The following is an 18,102-nucleotide window of genomic DNA, read 5'->3' on the forward strand; positions in this document are numbered from 1 at the left end:
ATCAACACAAGACAGAACACGAAACAATGGATATTGAATAGAAGTGTTTGTAGAAAGCCTATTGGTCCATATACATATATATATATATATATATATATATATATATATATATATATATATATATATATATATATATATATATATACCACCTCTGGTGCAAGTGTAGGGACCCATAGCCACGGTAAAGAAAACAAAGAGTACTCAGAGATGACCTTGTGGATCCTCACTGAACACTTTGATATTATCTTCTCCTACCACCCCTATTCTTTTGGTATGAGTGTATATTTATCTAACTTTATTTGAAAATGTCATTACACAAAGAAAGATACTATACTGATTACATGCAGGGTACAAGGCTGCTTGTCACATGTTGAACAGCTCCTCCAGCTTCTCAGATGGCGGGCAGGAACCGTGGATGCAGTGAGCATTTCCTCTCTGGATTGCCACACTAAGGCGCTGAAAAAGAAAACTGGCAGCTCTAGGGTCTCTAGTTGTTTCGATTAGCTTAGACCCCAACTCCTTCAAAAAGCTAGCAGCACCTTTACCCCAGGCACCAAGTGTCTCAGAGGCAATGGGGACAAAATTGTAGTGGTGCTCAAGGTCTCTGTATTTACGTGACTTGACCGCTTCCCGGTGATTGGCAGCTCCTCCTGCTTGTGTAGCACTGAAGTCAACATAGGTATTGGCTAAAGTTGAAACGCAAGTGTAGTCCCACACCAACTGTCTACGATTCTTCCAGGGGTTCACCGTGATTCCGTCTGGGCGACCGACAGGCTCATCAGAGTTGCGGGACATTAGGTAACGGGGCTCTCTCTCTGCTGGACAACCGGCTGTGGTAAGGCTTCTCTTAATAATGTCATTGACCTCGCCGTGTCTTGCATGCCATCCTCCTGTCCTTTGGCAGAGAAGGCCATGCCGTCCGTATCTGTCGGCCTCTGCCTCGCCGCAAATACGCCTGCATTCGGTGTGGATTGGGGCAGCGAGGCGGAGAGCCACAGCAATTTGGACGGCCTGCGGTGTGAGACGGGTGCCGGTTGCTGACATTGGCGTTGCTAATAGGAAATCACCTGCATGGGGAGCTGCTACAGCTCTAAGTCGGGCAGTGTCATGTGGTGTTGTCGCAGCTTCTAGCACAGTCGCATCTTCTTGGTCGGCAATGGGGCGATCCCAGCTGGATTGCTTATGGGCTTCAGAAGGCGGTGGTTGGGGTGCTGGTCCTGCGAGAGAGACCCATTTGGATGTGCAGTCTGTGAAGCTCGGATCATGTACCCCGGCCTATTGAACTAGGTGCTCAGGTAGGATTTCCTTCACCAAGTTGTCAGACCCCACTGAAGAGGACAGGAACGCTGGTACAGCAATTTGTGTTGCTGTGCGCACGCCAAGGCCCCCGAGTCTGACAGGAAGGGAGGCCTGTTTCCACTGTAAGTCGCTGAGGGAAAGATTGAGGGCTTTTTCTAGTGTTGATTTCAGCAAGCTGTCGTACTCTTCTAATTTAATATTGTTGAAAGATGGCGAACATCTTAGAAAGTAGGTCTATATATATATAGTATATATATATATATATATATATATATATATATATATATATATATATATATATATATATATATATATATATATATATATATATATATATATATATATATATATATATATACATATATATATATATATATATATATATATATAAGAAGGGAGTTTTCTCTGTGTGTGTATAATATATATATATATATATATATATATATATATATATATATATATATATATATATATATATATATATATATATATATATATATACATATATATATATATATATATATATATATATATATATATATATATATATATATATATATATATATATATGTATATATATATATATATATATATATATATATATATATATATATATATATATATATATATATATATATATATATATATATATATATATATATATATATATATATATATTATACACACACAGAGAAAACTCCCTTCTTCACGGGAGGAGCTTCTAGCTGTAAGATACCGAAGCCCCAGAGTTGGGTTCCCAATTACTTTGTCTGCTTGTTAAGACCACTTTTGCCCAAGTTCTTAACGGGTAACCATTTACTGCTGAACAAAGTTGGATTGAATGCCTCGCCTGGACTCTAGCTCGTCTAGGTTATAAATTTTTTATTTTTTTTAAGCATATGAGTTTTTTCCATGTTTACGACAAGTTAAAATATATAAAATGGAGGATAATGGTTATGCTTATTTTTTTTAACTGATTTAACCCAGGCACAATCGCTTCCGACGTTTGAGCTCACCATGGTTCAGTACCTGAGCGGTCCAGGCACGGGCACCTATTGGGTCTCTTAGGGTCGAATTTAGGGTCGTTTTGTGGCAAGAGAAATCATCTGGATTTTGCGTCAGGAGAGTATGACTGTATAGGACAGGAAGCTGCAGGGTATGAAAAGTGATGCTTAAGTACTTGGCCAATTGGGGGATCGAACCCTCCCTTACCTGCGATAAGCGAAGCAACACCACTACCGGTCAATTCAAGTTCTCGTCCTTTGTCGCCATTTCCGGGTTTGCGCGCCCTGTTACCGGGCCTGTCGTCCTCGCATCCGCCTCTGGCCACCGCGCTCTCAGTCCTGCTATCCTCATATCCGGATACTCCCACCCCGATTACGGTCTGGGTGTTTGATCGTCTTAAATTCATTACCATCGGGAAAAAAGAAGTCTCCGCAAACTCCATAACAGGGAAGCAAATTCTGTTATCTATTCACGTAATTGAATTTCCATCTCCACACTAAAACAGAACATGAATCAATTGGCCCAAAGCTTAATTTCGCGGTCGGCTGAGTTCTTCTTATGTTTTGGTTGGTTCTCCACCAGCGAGAAGCTGAGAGAGAGAGAGAGAGAGAGAGAGAGAGAGAGAGAGAGAGAGAGAGAGAGAGGGGGGGGGGGGGAGGGAGACAGAACGCAGGAGTGGATACAAATAGGGAGCGTGAACTGAAGATAAATGTAGGGCTTGGAAGAGAGGGAGAAAGAGGGTATGGGAGGGAGGGAGGGAGGGAGGTAGAGGGCGTGGTAGATTGAGAGACAGAATGCGTAAGAAAAACGAATGTAGAGGGGCGTGGGAAGGAAAAAAAAAAGAAACTGACAGACGAAAGAAGAGACAAACGGAGGGATGGATTGATATATTGTCAGAGAGGGAGCTGGCAGGAAGGGTGAGAATCAGGAAGAAGGGAAAGAGAATGAGAAAGGGAAGGAAAATGGAAAAGATATGGAGGTAGGAAGTAATGGAGGAATAGAGCAAGAGAGAGGGAGAGACAGAGAGAAGAAGAGGGAGATATGGGAATAAAGAGGAATGGACGAAGAGGGAGAGAGTGAAGAAGAGAGGGAAGGAGGGTGAGAGAGGGGGGGAAATAGAGGCAGGAATAAAGTGATACAGAGGAACATAGAGGGAGAGAGAGAGAGAGAGAGAGAGAGAGAGAGAGAGAGAGACGACGAATAAAGAGCTGGAATCGATAAAGAAGAAGATAGGGAGGAAGAGAGAGAGAGGGAGATTTCTACCTGAGTAAGGAGAAAACAGGTCACACTTGCGGCTGAGAACTCTCAGATGATGATGATAATTAGACTGCACATTGCAAACCAGACTTGCAAATGGGTGGCATAAACCTAGAGTTCAGAGATAAAACTGACGTACTGGGGTGAAGTTTGGCTCTTCGATGACGATTAAGAGCCACGTGCTTATCCTAGTCCAATAAGCTCTACGGCGCATCTCACACTTTCTTGACAGCAGGGGCTGCAAAACCTTATATGAAGCTCAAGTTCGCTCCCATCTTGAGTAAGCACCCCTCTCTTGGATTGACTGCCCTTCAACACTCATTAGAATTGATAAATGATGGTGTTAACTAGACAGCATATTTCAAATGGGACAGATATACAAATGGGAGATAAAAATTTAGAAACGAAGTTGACATCTTGGGATTAAAGTTTGGCTCATCGGTGTGACCATGGAGCGTCACCTAACCTAGCAAGAATGGCAGCCAGGAAACTAACTGCCTTTCGCAAATCTCACACCTTCTCGAGATCCGGGGCTAGAAAACCTTATATGACACCAAAGTTTTCTCCTATCCCCAGGATGCACTGCTATTCTGGATGGCCCCATCCCTCTACCCCGTCTTTTATCTGAATTTTGGACAAGGTGGAGAAAGTGCAAGAAGACTAATCTCATGGCCTGACCCGTTCTGGTCAGCACAACAGAGCCTTCAACCTCACAGAGATTAACTGTAATATATAAAACTGAAATATATGTCGGAGGATTAACTGTAATATATAAAACTGAAATATATGTCGGAGGATTAACTGTAATATATAAAACTGAAATATATGTCGGAGGATTAACTGTAATATATAAAACTGAAATATATGTCGGAGGATTAACTGTAATATATAAAACAAATCTGAGACAAATTTTCCAACAGTCCCATCACCTTCACTTTCCCATGATTTTCCATTCGGACAATCAGAAAAAAATAATTTGCCCAAAACAACGGAAGGCGCTCAGCCGTCAATATCCTTTTGCTACCTGTGTCTGTCTCAAGGACTTAAGCAGGGTTCGTGGTGTAGTGGTAAGACACTCGCCTGGCGTTCCGCGAGCGCTATGTCATGGGTTCGTATCCTGGCCGGGGAGGATTTACTGGGCGCAATTCCTTAACTGTAGCCTCTGTTTAACGCAACAGTAAAATGTGTACTTGGATGAAAAAACGATTCTTCGCGGCAGGGGATCGTATTTCAGGGACCTGCCCGAAACGCTACGCGTACTAGCGGCTGTACAAGAATGTAACAACTATTGTATATATCTCAAAAAAAAAAAAAAAAAAAAAAAAAAAAAAAAAAAAAAACTTCAATTCATCAGTGACCATTCCAAGCCTTGACTCACTTTCTGAACAAGTTTGCTCATCATGCAGATATAAGTGAAATCAAGACTACTGATCATTTGAAGGCTCTATCACTCAAGTGGCTCATCATTCTTACTGCTCCTTACTTGATTGTTAATTAACATTAACTTTTAGTTATTCATAATGGATAATTATTAGGAAGGCTCACCTACAATAAGTGTCTAGGGACCAGCTTAAGATAAGCTGACGTTGGGTAACATCACGTAGATTACATTTTTATTAGGAACTTTAACACAATTCCTAATGAACCCCTAGTCTTAGTTAAAAGAGGAAGAGAGGAGAAAAGAGAAGGGAAGGAGAGAGAGTAAGATATTGAGAGAGAGATAGAGTGCATAGAGGTAGAGGGAGCTGAGGTAGCATAACAGCTCTTGCTTGTAGTTTCAATAGCTTTTCATTATGTGATAGTTACTTTCAAACAAAAATCTCATGAAATAAATGAATCACTAGAGGAAGGCGTCAGATAGGACGAGGTAGGATAACAGCTCTTGCTTGCAGTTTCACTTATCTTGTGTCCAAATACATATGGTATCCTCTTGAACCCGAATTCATTTGGCCTCTTGATGCATATGTTTTAATTTTGCATCTGGTTTCTGATGGATCTGGTGTGATGTTGCATCTGGTGTCATGGTGCATCTGGTGTGATGTTGCATCTGGTGTGATGGTGCATCTGGTGTGATGTTGCATCTGGTGTCATGGTGCATCTGGTGTGATGGTGCATCTGGTGTGATGTTGCATCTGGTGTGATGTTGCATCTGGTGTGATGTTGCATCTGGTGTGATGTTGCATCTGGTGTGATGGTGCATCTGGTGTGATGGTGCATCTGGTGTGATGTTGCATCTGGTGTCATGGTGCATCTGGTGTGATGGTGCATCTGGTGTGATGGTGCATCTGGTGTGATGTTGCATCTGGTGTCATGGTGCATCTGGTGTCATGGTGCATCTGGTGTCATGGTGCATCTGGTGTCATGGTGCATCTGGTGTCATGTTGCATCTGATGTCATGGTGCATCTGGTGTCATGGTGCATCTGGTGTCATGGTGCATCTGGTGTGATGTTGCATCTGGTGTCATGGTGCATCTGGTGTCATGGTGCATCTGGTGTCATGGTGCATCTGGTGTCATGGTGCATCTGGTGTCATGGTGCATCTGGTGTCATGGTGCATCTGGTGTCATGGTGCATCTGGTGTCATGGTGCATCTGGTGTCATGGTGCATCTGGTGTGATGTTGCATCTGGTGTCATGGTGCATCTGGTGTCATGGTGCAACTGGTGTGATGGTGCATCTGGTGTCATGGTGCATCTGGTGTCATGGTGCATCTGGTGTGATGTTGCATCTGGTGTCATGGTGCATCTGGTGTCATGGTGCATCTGGTGTTATGGTGCATCTGGTGTCATGGTGCATCTGGTGTCATGGTGCATCTGGTGTCATGGTGCATCTGGTGTCATGGTGCATCTGGTGTGATGTTGCATCTGGTGTCATGGTGCATCTGGTGTCATGGTGCATCTGGTGTCATGGTGCATCTGGTGTCATGGTGCATCTGGTGTCATGGTGCATCTGGTGTCATGGTGCATCTGGTGTCATGGTGCATCTGGTGTCATGGTGCATCTGGTGTCATGGTGCATCTGGTGTCATGGTGCAACTGGTGTCATGGTGCATCTGGTGTCATGGTGCATCTGGTGTGATGTTGCATCTGGTGTCATGGTGCATCTGGTGTGATGTTGCATCTGGTGTGATGGTGCATCTGGTGTGATGTTGCATCTGGTGTCATGGTGCATCTGGTGTGATGTTGCATCTGGTGTGATGGTGCATCTGGTGTGATGTTGCATCTGGTGTGATGGTGCATCTGGTGTGATGTTGCATCTGGTGTGATGGTGCATCTGGTGTGATGTTGCATCTGGTGTGATGGTGCATCTGGTGTGATGTTGCATCTGGTGTCATGGTGCATCTGGTGTGATGTTGCATCTGGTGTGATGTTGCATCTGGTGTGATGGTGCATCTGGTGTGATGTTGCATCTGGTGTGATGGTGCATCTGGTGTCATGGTGCATCTGGTGTGATTTTGCATCTGGTGTCATGGTGCATCTGGTGTGATGGTGCATCTGGTGTGATGTTGCATCTGGTGTCATGGTGCATCTGGTGTGATGGTGCATCTGGTGTGATGTTGCATCTGGTGTGATGGTGCATCTGGTGTGATGTTGCATCTGGTGTGATGGTTCATCTGGTGTCATGGTGCATCTGGTGTGATGTTGCATCTGGTGTCATGGTGCATCCAGTGTCCTGGTGCGTATAAGTCCTTGTGTCCTGGTGGGTATGGGTCCTTGTGTCCTGGTGGGTATGGGCCCTTGTGCCCTGGTGAGTATGGGCCCTTGTGCCCTAGTGGGTATGGGTCCTTGTGCCCTGGTGGGTATGGGTCCTTATGCCCTGGTGGGTATGGGTCCTTATGCCCTGGTGGGAATGGGTCCTTGTGTCCTGGTGGGTATGGGTCCTTGTGCCCTGGTGGGTATGGGTCATTTTGCCCTGGTGGGAATGGGTCCTTGTGTCCTGGTGGGTATGGGTCCTTGTGCCCTGGTGGGTATGGGTCCTTATGCCCTGGTGGGAATGGGTCCTGGTGCCCTGGTGGGTATGGGTCCTTGTGTCCTGGTGGGTATGGGTCCTTGTGTCCTGGTGGGTATGGGTCCTTGTGCCCTGGTGGGTATTGGTCCTTGTGTCCTGGTGAGCATGGGTCCTTGTGTCCTGGTGGGTATGGGTCCTTGTGTCCTGGTGGGTATGGGTCCTTGTGCCCTGGTGGGCATGGGTCCTTGTGTCATGGTGGGCATGGATCCTGGTGCCCTGGTGGGTATGGGTCCTGGTGGGCATGGGTCCTGGTGCCTTGGTGGGTATGGGTCCTTGTGTTCTGGTGGGTATGGGTCCTTGTGTCCTGGTGAGCATGGGTCCTTGTGTCCTGGTGGGTATGGGTCCTTGTGTCCTGGTGGGTACGGGCCCTTGTGTCCTGGTGGGTATGGGTCCTTGTGTTCTGGTGGGTATGGGTCCTTGTGTCCTGGTGAGCATGGGTCCTTGTGTCCTGGTGGGTATGGGTCCTGGTGCCCTGGTAGGTATGGGTCCTGGTGTCCTGGTGGGTATGGGTCCTGGTGCCTGGTGTCCTGGCACCTTGAGCGTACGAAGACAATGCACAAGTCGACCCATAATCATGCTGTTTCTAAGCAATCATGAAAGCATTAGTGCCTGCCAGAACCTTCAGCTGGGAAATCAGTGGTCTGTGGAAGCCTGCTGGGAGAATCACCTTCTAGAGCTGTGTTAGGACCAGCTGTGTTAAGGCCAGCTGTGTTAGGACCAGCTGTGTTAAGACCAACTGTGTTAGGACCTGCTGTGTTAAGACCAACAGTGTTAGCACCAGCTGTGTTAAGGCCAGCTGTGTTAGGACCAACTGTGTTAGGACCAGTTGTGTTAGCACCAGCTGTGGTAAGGCCAGCAGTGTTAGGACCAGCTGTGTTAGGACCAGCTGTTTTAGGACCAGTTGTGTTAGGACCAGCTGTGTTAGGACCAGCTGTGTTAGGACCAGTTGTGTTAGCACCAGCTGTGTTAGGACCAGCTGTGTTAGGACCAACTGTGTTAGGACCAACTGTGTTAGGACCAACTGTGTTAGGACCAACTGTGTTAGGACCAGCTGTGTTTGGACCAGTTGTGTTAGGACCCGATGTGTTAGGACCAACTGTGTTAGTACCAGCTGTGTTAGAATGCATTGTTACAGCTACAGTTATAATTAAAATGCTTAATTATGAATATTTCATTGCCAATTCGAATGGTTAAAATTAATATTTTATGAGTAATTTAATAATTCATTGAAGACACTGTGAAATATTATGAAATATTCCTCATTTTTGGCTCAAGAGAGCATCAAGGAAGTGGGATGCGCGCGCGCACACATACATCAAGATCATCAGATAACATCAGCGGCATATGCCAGGCTGGCCAACATACGAACGGCATTCAGAAACTTGTGTAAAGAATCATTCAGAACTTTGTATACCACAAATGTCAGACCAATCCTGGAGTATGCAGACCCAGCATGGAGTCCATATCTAGTCAAGGATATGACTAAACTGGAAAAGGTTCAAAGGTTTGCCACCAGACTAGTACCCGAGCTGAGAGGTATGAGCTACGAGGAGAGACTACAGGAATTAAACCTCACTTCGCTGGAAGACAGAATAGTTATGGGGGACATGATCACCACATTCAAGATTCAGAAAGGAATTGATAGGGTAGATAAAGACAGTCTATTTAACACAAGGGGAACACGCACAAGGGGACACAGGTGGAAACTGAGTGCCCAAATGAGGCACAGAGATATTAGAAAGAACTTGTTTAGTATCAGAGTGGTTGACAAATGGAATGCATTAGGGGGTGATGTGGTGGAGGCTGACTCCATACACAGTTTCAAGTGTAAATATGATAGAGCCCAATAGGCTCAGGAATCTGTACACCTGTTGATTGACGGTTGAGAGGCGGGACCAAAGAGCCAGAGCTCAACCCTCGCAAACCCAACTAGGTGAGAACTTGGTGAGTACACACAGACACACACACACACACACACACACACACACACACACACACACACACACACACACACACACACACACACACACACACACACACACACACACACACACGCACACACATAGGGATCGGGTAGTTGAGAGGACAGCGAGCAGGACTCGTAATTCTTTGGCCTAGGTTCGATTCCCAGACCAGGCAGACACAAATGGGCAAAGGTTCTTTCACCCTGATGCCCCTGTTACCTAGCAGTAAATAAGTACCTGGGAGTTAGACAGCTGTTACGGAGCTGCTTCCTGAGAGTGTGTGGGGGGATGTTAATTAATTACTAGTTAGCAACAGTTGATTGACAGTTGAGAGGCGGGCCGAAAGAGAAAATCTCAACCCTTGCAAGCACAACTAGATGAATGCACACACACACACACAAACTGTTGATTGACGGTTGAGAGGCGGGACCAAAGAGCTAAAGCTCAACCCCCGCAAGCACAACTAGATGAATACACAGACACACACACACACACACACACACACACACACACACACCTAATGAGTGTGTGAGTGTGTGTGAAGTAGAGATGAAGTACTTAATGACACAGACAAAGAGAAAGATCTAGGAGTTGATATCACATCAAACCTGTCTCCTGAAGCCCACATATAAAGAATAACGTTGCGGCATATGCGAGGCTGGCTAACATCAGAACGGCGTTCAGGAACATGGATTCATTCAGAATCTTGTACACCACATATGTATGACCAATTCTGGAGTATAGGGCCCCAGCATGGAGCCCGTACCTTGTCAAGCACAAGACGAAGCTGGAAAAAAGTCCAAAGGTATGCTACTAGACTAGTCCCAGAATTAAGAGGCATGAGTTATGAGGAAAGGCTGCGGGAAATGCACATTACGACACTGGAAGACAGGAGAGTAAGGGGGGACATGATCACAACCTACAAAATCCTCAGAGGAATCGACCGGGTAAACAAGGAAAAACTATTCTACACTGGCGGGACGCGAACAAGGGGACACAGGTGGAAACTGAGTACCCACATGAGCGACAGGGACGTTAGAAGGAACTTTTTTAGTGTCAGAGTAGTTAACGGATGGAATGCATTAGGCAGTGATGTGGTGGAGGCTGACTCCATACACAGTTTTAAATGTAGATATGATAGAGCCCATTAGGCTCAGGAACCTGTACACCAGTTGATTCATCTGTTGAGAGGCGGGACCAAAGAGCCAAAGCTCAACCCCCGCAAGCACAAATAGGTGAGTACACACACACACACACACACACACACACACACACACACACACACACACACACACACACACACACACACACACACACACACACACACACACACACACACAGACACACTCACACTCACACACACAAGGCACTGAACTACAGTCCAGTGTCCTTGACTTGTATACCATGCAAGGTGATGGAGAAGATCGTGAGAAAAAACATGGTAACACATCTGGAGAGAAGGGACTTCGTGACAAATCGCCAACATGGGTTCAGGGAGGGTAAATCTTGCCTTACAGGCTTGATAGAATTCTACGATCAGGTGACAAAGATTAAGCAAGACAGAGAGGGCTGGGCGGACTGCATTTTCTTGGATTGTCGGAAAGCCTTTGACACAGTACCGCATAAGAGGCTGGTACATAAGCTGGAGAGACAGGCAGATGTAGCTTGTTAGGTGCTCCAGTGGATAAGGGAGTATCTAAGCAATAGGAAGCAGAGAGTTACGGTGAGGGGTGAGACCTCCGATTGGCGTGAAGTCACCAGTGGAGTCCCACGGGGCTCTGTACTCGGTCCTATCTTGTTTCTGATATATGTAAATGATCTCCCGGAGGGTATCGATTCATTTCTCTCAATGTTTGCGGACGATGCTAAAATTATGAGAAGGATTAAAACAGAAGAGGACTGTTTGAGGCTTCAAGAAGACCTAGACAAGCTGAAGGAATGGGCGAACAAATGGTTGTTAGAGTTCAACCCAACTAAATGTAATGTAATGAAGATAGGTATAGGGAGCAGGAGGCCAGATACAAGGTATCATCTGGGAGAGGAAATTCTTCAGGAGTCAGAGAAAGAATAAGACTTGGGGGTTGATATCACGCCAGACCTGTCTCCTGCAGCACATATCAAGCGGATAACATCAGCGGCATATGCCAGGCTGGCCAACATACGAACGGCATTCAGAAACTTGTGTAAAGAATCATTCAGAACTTTGTATACCACATATGTCAGGCCAATCCTGGTGTATGCAGCCCCAGCATGGAGTCCATATCTAGTCAAGGATAAGACTAAACTGGAAAAGGTTCAAAGGTTTGACACCAGACTAGTACCCGAGCTGAGAGATATGAGCTACGAGGAGAGACTACGGGAATTAAACCTCACTTCGCTGGAAGACAGAAGAGTTAGGGGGGACATGATCACCACATTCAAGATTCTGAAGGGAATTGATAGGGTAGATAAAGATAGTCTATTTAACACAAGGGGAACACGCACAATGGGACACAGGTGGAAACTGAGTGCCCAAATGAGCCACAGATATATTAGAAAGAACTTTTTTAGTTTCAGAGTGGTTGACAAATGGAATGCATTAGGAAGTGATGTGGTGAAGGCTGACTCCATACACAGTTTCAAATGTAGATATGATAGAGCCCAGTAGGCTCAGGAACCTGTACACCAGTTGATTGCCGGTTGAGAGGCGGGACCAAAGAGCCAGAGCTCAACCCCCGCAAGCACAATTAGGTGAGTACAATTAGGTGAGTACACACACACACACACACACACACACACACACACACACACACACACACACACACACACACACACACACACACACACACACACACACACACACACACACACACACACACACACACACACACACAGTTGAGAGGCGGGCCGAAAGAGCAAAGCTCAACCCCCGCAAACACAACTAGGTGAATACAACTAGGTGAACTAGGTGAATACACACATCACTAGGAACAAGGACCTTGTGTCCCGGTATTTGTCTGTATGACTGAACTTAAAACAGTACCCATAAGACAAGGAGTCAGGGAAGGAGGAGCTGACTATAAACAAGGAGGCCACATGACAGCAGGAGAGTATCTGGGAAGTGCGCAATGGGAGGAGAAAGTTAGAGGGAAGACGGTCCAGGAAGTAATGGACCAAGTCAAACTGAGGCGGAAAGAGGCCGAACAGAGATTCATTCCCCCATTAAGGGAAAAATTGGGAGAATATAATAACCTGTGGTTCAGTAGACAGTGCCAGGAAGCGAAAGGAAAAAGCGTGAGGGAGTGGAGGAAATACAGAGGGTAAATGACAAAGGAAACTCGAATAGACACAACTGGGCCAGGAATGAATACATTTATATAAGAAGATTGCCGGAAAAACTATGAAAATGATATTGCTTCCAGAGCAAAGAAAGAACCGAAACTCCTACAAAGCCATATAAGACGGAAAATGACAATGAATGACCAAGTGAATAGGTTACGAAAAAGGGAAGGCGAGTATACAGAAAATGATAAAGAAATTTATGAGGAGCTCAGTGCCACCTTCCATGGAGTGTTCACTACTGAGCCTGAACAGCTCCCAGAGTTAGATGAGTAAGCAGCCCCTAACGAAAACTATTAAATATTGAGGAAACATCAGAGGAAGTAAAAATACAGCTAGCATCACTAGATGAAACTAAAGCTACTGGCCCACATTGAGTATCACCATAGATGTTAGTAGACGCAGCACAGGCCCTCAGCATACCTCTACCACTAACCTACCACTAACTCACAATGAAAGAGGAAATTGCCCAGCTACTGGAAAAAATAAATGTGGTGCCAATCTTTATAAAAGGAGATAGAGAAGACGCACTTAAATATAGATCAGTGTCACCCACAAGCGTCCCTTGCAGAGTACAGAAATGATTTATAAGGTTAAGACCAGTTGCACACCTAGAAACAATTAGGTTTCTAAGCAAACAACAAACACGGCTTTAGGGAAGGGAATTCATGCCTGAAGAGCTTTCTAGAGTTTTATGATAAGGTAACGAAAATAAGGCAAGACAGAGAAAGTCGGGAAGATTGCATATTTCTGGACTGCCAAAAAAATACCTCGCATAAGGCTACTATACAAACTTGAGACGCTGGCCGGAGTAAGCGGAAACGCACTAACATTAGTTAGAAATTACCTAACAGACAGGAGTCAAATTAAAAAGAGGGGTGCCTCAGGAATTAGTGCTGGGGCCCATACTATTCCTCACATATGTAAATGACTTGACAACAGGAGTTGAGTCTTATATGTTGATGTTTGCAGACGATGCGAAACTACTGAGGAGTCTTGAGACAGATGAGGATTGTATGATTGTCCAAGATAACTTTAGCAAGCTGCAAAGCTGTTCCAAGAAATGGCAACTGGAGTTCAACACCATCAGATGTAAGGTGATGGAAATGGGGTTAGGAGCCAGGAGACTGAAAGGCCAATGCATGGTGAAGGTAAACTACCTCCCGATAACGACTAGAGATAAGGTACTGGCAGTTGACATAATAGCAAACCTAACTCCAGAGAGACTAGAGGTACTGAACCTCTAGTTTAGTACCTCTAAACGACGCTTTAGAAGGACAAGAGAGAGAGAGAGAGAGAGAGAGAGAGAGAGAGAGAGAGAGAGAGAGAGAGAGAGAGAGAGAGAGAGAGAGAGGGAGAGGAAGAGAGAGAGAGAGAGAGAGAGAGAGAGAGAGAGAGAGAGAGAGAGAGAGAGAGAGAGAGAGAGAGAGAGAGAGAGAGAGAGAGAGAGAGAGAGAGAGAGAGAGAGAGAGAGAGAGAGAGAGAGAGAGAGAGAGAGAGAGAGAGAGAGAGAGAGAGAGAGGGAGAGGAAGAGAGAGAGAGAGAGAGAGAGAGAGAGAGAGAGAGAGAGAGAGAGAGAGAGAGAGAGAGAGAGAGGGAGAGGAAGAGAGAGAGAGAGAGAGAGAGAGAGAGAGAGAGAGAGAGAGAGAGAGAGAGAGAGAGAGAGAGAGAGAGAGAGAGAGAGAGAGAGAGAGAGAGAGAGAGAGAGAGAGAGAGAGAGAGAGAGAGAAAGAGAGAGAGGGAGAGAGAGAGAGGACAAGACAGAGACGGATAAAATACACACAGAAATCCCAATAGCATGATTCATCAAATGAATAAATCAACAAGGGCCCTGATGAAGGTTCGAACTTACGTCCAGGATGATCCCAGACACGCCTTAATCGACTGAGTCACGACATGGTAAAAGAATTGCAACCGGGATTGCTACTGCTCTCACACGGATCCCGCAGTCTCTCCGTTGGCAGAGCCCGGGTGCATGAGGGGGGGGGGGGATTGTGTAAAACCCTGGTTTGTGTCTCGGAGAGACTCCAGGATGATCTCCAGAGATCATCCTGGACGTAAGTTCGAACCTTCATCATGGCCCTTGTTGATTTATTCACGAATAAAATACTTTAAGGGATTGACCGGGTGGAGAGAATTTTTTTTGCAATGAATACCAATCGAATAATTGAGCACGGATGAAAGCTAGAGACTCGCGTGTATCACAGAGATGTTAGAAAGTTTCCTTTTAGCGTGAGGGTAATGTGTAAATGGAATGACCTAAAGGAGGAGGTTGTAGAGACAAACTCAATTTACAACTTTAAACGCAGGAATGATAGGGAAATAGGTCAGGAGTCAATTCAATAGACAACCAGCGGCTATAAAAACCGGGAGCAGGAGCTGGAGCTCGATCCTACAGGCACACATAGTTAAACAGAAATAGGTGAGCACACATACAAATTTAAATACAAATTGAGGTAGACAAAATTGAGGAAAAATATATTGGTTAGAAAGGCGGGGTCCAAGAGCTAATAGCTCGATTATGCAGATACAAATAGTAAATACAAATTGTAAATACTCTGTTAAACTGTATTATACAATGCACAAACATGCATTAATATAGCATATATGACTGGTTTAGTAAGTGCTGTAATGGGAGGATTACCCGGCTGTGCCCGGGTCTCTCAATGCCCTTCTCTACTTCCCCTCTCTTCGAATCTCTCCCGGTCTTTCCCGATCCCTCCCTCTCTTCCTTTTCTTCCCATTCTCCAAATTTCTTTCCACTCATACCCCTTCTCCCTCCCTCTCTCTTTTCCACCACTCTCCACTCACCTTTTCTCACACTCTCTCTTCTCCCTCCTCTTTCTCCCTCTTCCCACATCTTCATCCTCTGTTCTTACTTCATTTAAACTATCTCCGCTCTCTCTCACCTACTTCCTTCTTTCCCTCTTTCTCATTCTGTCTCTGTCTCTGTGTCTTCTTGATTCATTTTCTCTCTCTCTCTCTCTCTCTCTCTCTCTCTCTCTCTCTCTCTCTCTCTCTCTCTCTCTCTCTCTCTCTCTCTCTCTCTCTCTCTCTCTCTCTCTCTCTCTCTCTCTCTCTCTCTCTCTCTCTCTCTCTAAGAAACAATATATAATCATCATTGCCGCATGTGTGGTCTACCGGTGGAAGGAGCCTAGAAGTGTGAAGAATTAAAAATATATAAAAAGTTACTCTTTTTACTTTGAGAAGTGGGGGGGGGGGGCTTGAGAAGGTCATAGAAGCTGTAGGATTATTAGCTTTATGCTAGTATGGCCAAAATATGAATAGCAGAAAATTTTAGTTCATTTTTCCACGATTAGTGAAAAATGATGTGTGGGACTTGTGGGGTAAGACGAAAATTACTATGATTTTTGTTTTCTTCACAAAATCGTCGTGGTCAGGATGTGACTCAGCCATGTTAATCCCTCTTAAATTCTAGAAACCTCAACCAACCTATGTCAGTCCCGTACCGTAAACCACTCCCCCTGCAAAGCTAGGTGAGGCTAGTCCTAAGCGTCATTTGTCCACACCTGGACAGACAGGCAAACAGACAGGCAAAAAACACAAACATATATTCTCTCTTGTATGTATAGCTTATCTATTCACAATATTTATTATTTCAAATATTTCGAATATCACTAAGATATACAGAGAACCGGGCGTTAGGTAATGACGGGGAGGACTTGTGGGGCAAGTGGAGGTGGGGAGGACTTGTGGGGTAAGTGGAGGTGGGGAGGACTTGTGGGGTAAGTGGAGGTGGGGAGGACTTGTGGGGCAAGTGGAGGTGGGGAGGACTTGTGGGGTAAGTGGAGGTGGGGAGGACTTCTGGGGCAAGTGGAGGTGGGGAGGACTTGTGGGGTAAGTGGAGGTAAGGAGGACTTGTGGGGCAAGTGGAGGTGGGGAGGACTTGTGGGGTAAGTGGAGGTGGGGAGGACTTGTGGGGCAAGTGGAGGTGGGGAGGACTTGTGGGGTAAGTGGAGGTGGGGAGGACTTGTGGGGCAAGTGGAGGTGGGGAGGACTTGTGGGGTAAGTGGAGGTGGGGAGGACTTGTGGGGCAAGTGGAGGTGGGAAGGACTTGTGGGGGCAAGTGGAGGTGGGGAGGACTTGTGGGGCAAGTGGAGGTGGGGAGGACTTGTGGGGCAAGTGGAGGTGGGGAGGACTTGTGGGGCAAGTGGAGGTGGGGAGGACTTGTGGGGCAAGTGGAGGTGGGGAGGACTTGTGGGGCAAGTGGAGGTGGGGAGGACTTGTGGGGCAAGTGGAGGTGGGGAGGACTTGTGGGGCAAGTGGAGGTGGGGAGGACTTGTGGGGCAAGTGGAGGTGGGGAGGACTTGTGGGGCAAGTGGAGGTGGGGAGGACTTGTGGGGTAAGTGGAGGTGGGGAGGACATGTGGGGCAAGTGGAGGTGGGGAGGACTTGTGGGGTAAGTGGAGGTGGGGAGGACTTGTGGGGCAAGTGGAGGTGGGGAAGACTTGTGGGGCAAGCGCAGGAGAGGACTTGTCGGGTAAGCGCAGTTCAGAACTGTTTTTTCCCGGACCGCCCACCCTCCTGTAGTCATAAATCTCAGCGGTCAGTAAAGGTCAGAATTCAATCAGTTAACCGTCGAGGAGAAGCAGTATGCCAAGGAAGGTTGATCATATTCCCACACCAGCTCCTGCATTCCCTCCTGTTGTTCCCTTGGGAACGGCTTTACAAATTGGTTACTCGTGACCCAGTTCGATAATATCATCTGACGTCACGACCCCTAGTCTGACACTTGCTGAATAGTACCATCACGACCACAGACTGACACTGGCTGAATAATACCATCACGACCACAGTCTGACACTGGCTGAATAATACCATCACGACCACAATCTGACACTGGCTGAATAATACCACCACGACCACAGTCTGACACTGGCTGAATAATACCATCACGACCACAGTCTGACACTTGCTGAATAATATCATCACGACCACAGTCTGACACTGGCTGACATGTAATATACCATCACGACGCTAGTCTGACACTGGCTTAATAATACCATCACGACCCCAGTCTGACACTGGCTGACGTGTAATATACCACCACGACCCTAGTCTGACACTGGCTGACGTGTAATACCACCACGACCCTAGTCTGACACTGGCTGACGTGTAATACCACCACGACCCTAGTCTGACACTGGCTGACGTGTAATACCACCACGACCACAGTCTGACACTAGCTGACGTGTAATATACCACCACGACCCGAGTCTGACACTGGCTGACG

General features: G+C 46.0%; 1 protein-coding gene across 1 annotated transcript; it reads right to left on the minus strand.

Moving 5' to 3' along the window:
- Positions 1–8,169: 8,169 nt before the first annotated feature.
- On the minus strand, positions 8,170–8,694 carry LOC138370823 (spore coat protein SP65-like). The gene has a single exon (XM_069335428.1). The coding sequence runs from the start codon at positions 8,692–8,694 to the stop codon at positions 8,170–8,172; it is 525 nt and encodes a 174-aa protein (XP_069191529.1).
- Positions 8,695–18,102: the final 9,408 nt, after the last annotated feature.

This window comes from Procambarus clarkii, chromosome 33 (assembly GCF_040958095.1).
Source record: "Procambarus clarkii isolate CNS0578487 chromosome 33, FALCON_Pclarkii_2.0, whole genome shotgun sequence".
NCBI lineage: Eukaryota > Metazoa > Arthropoda > Malacostraca > Decapoda > Cambaridae > Procambarus > Procambarus clarkii.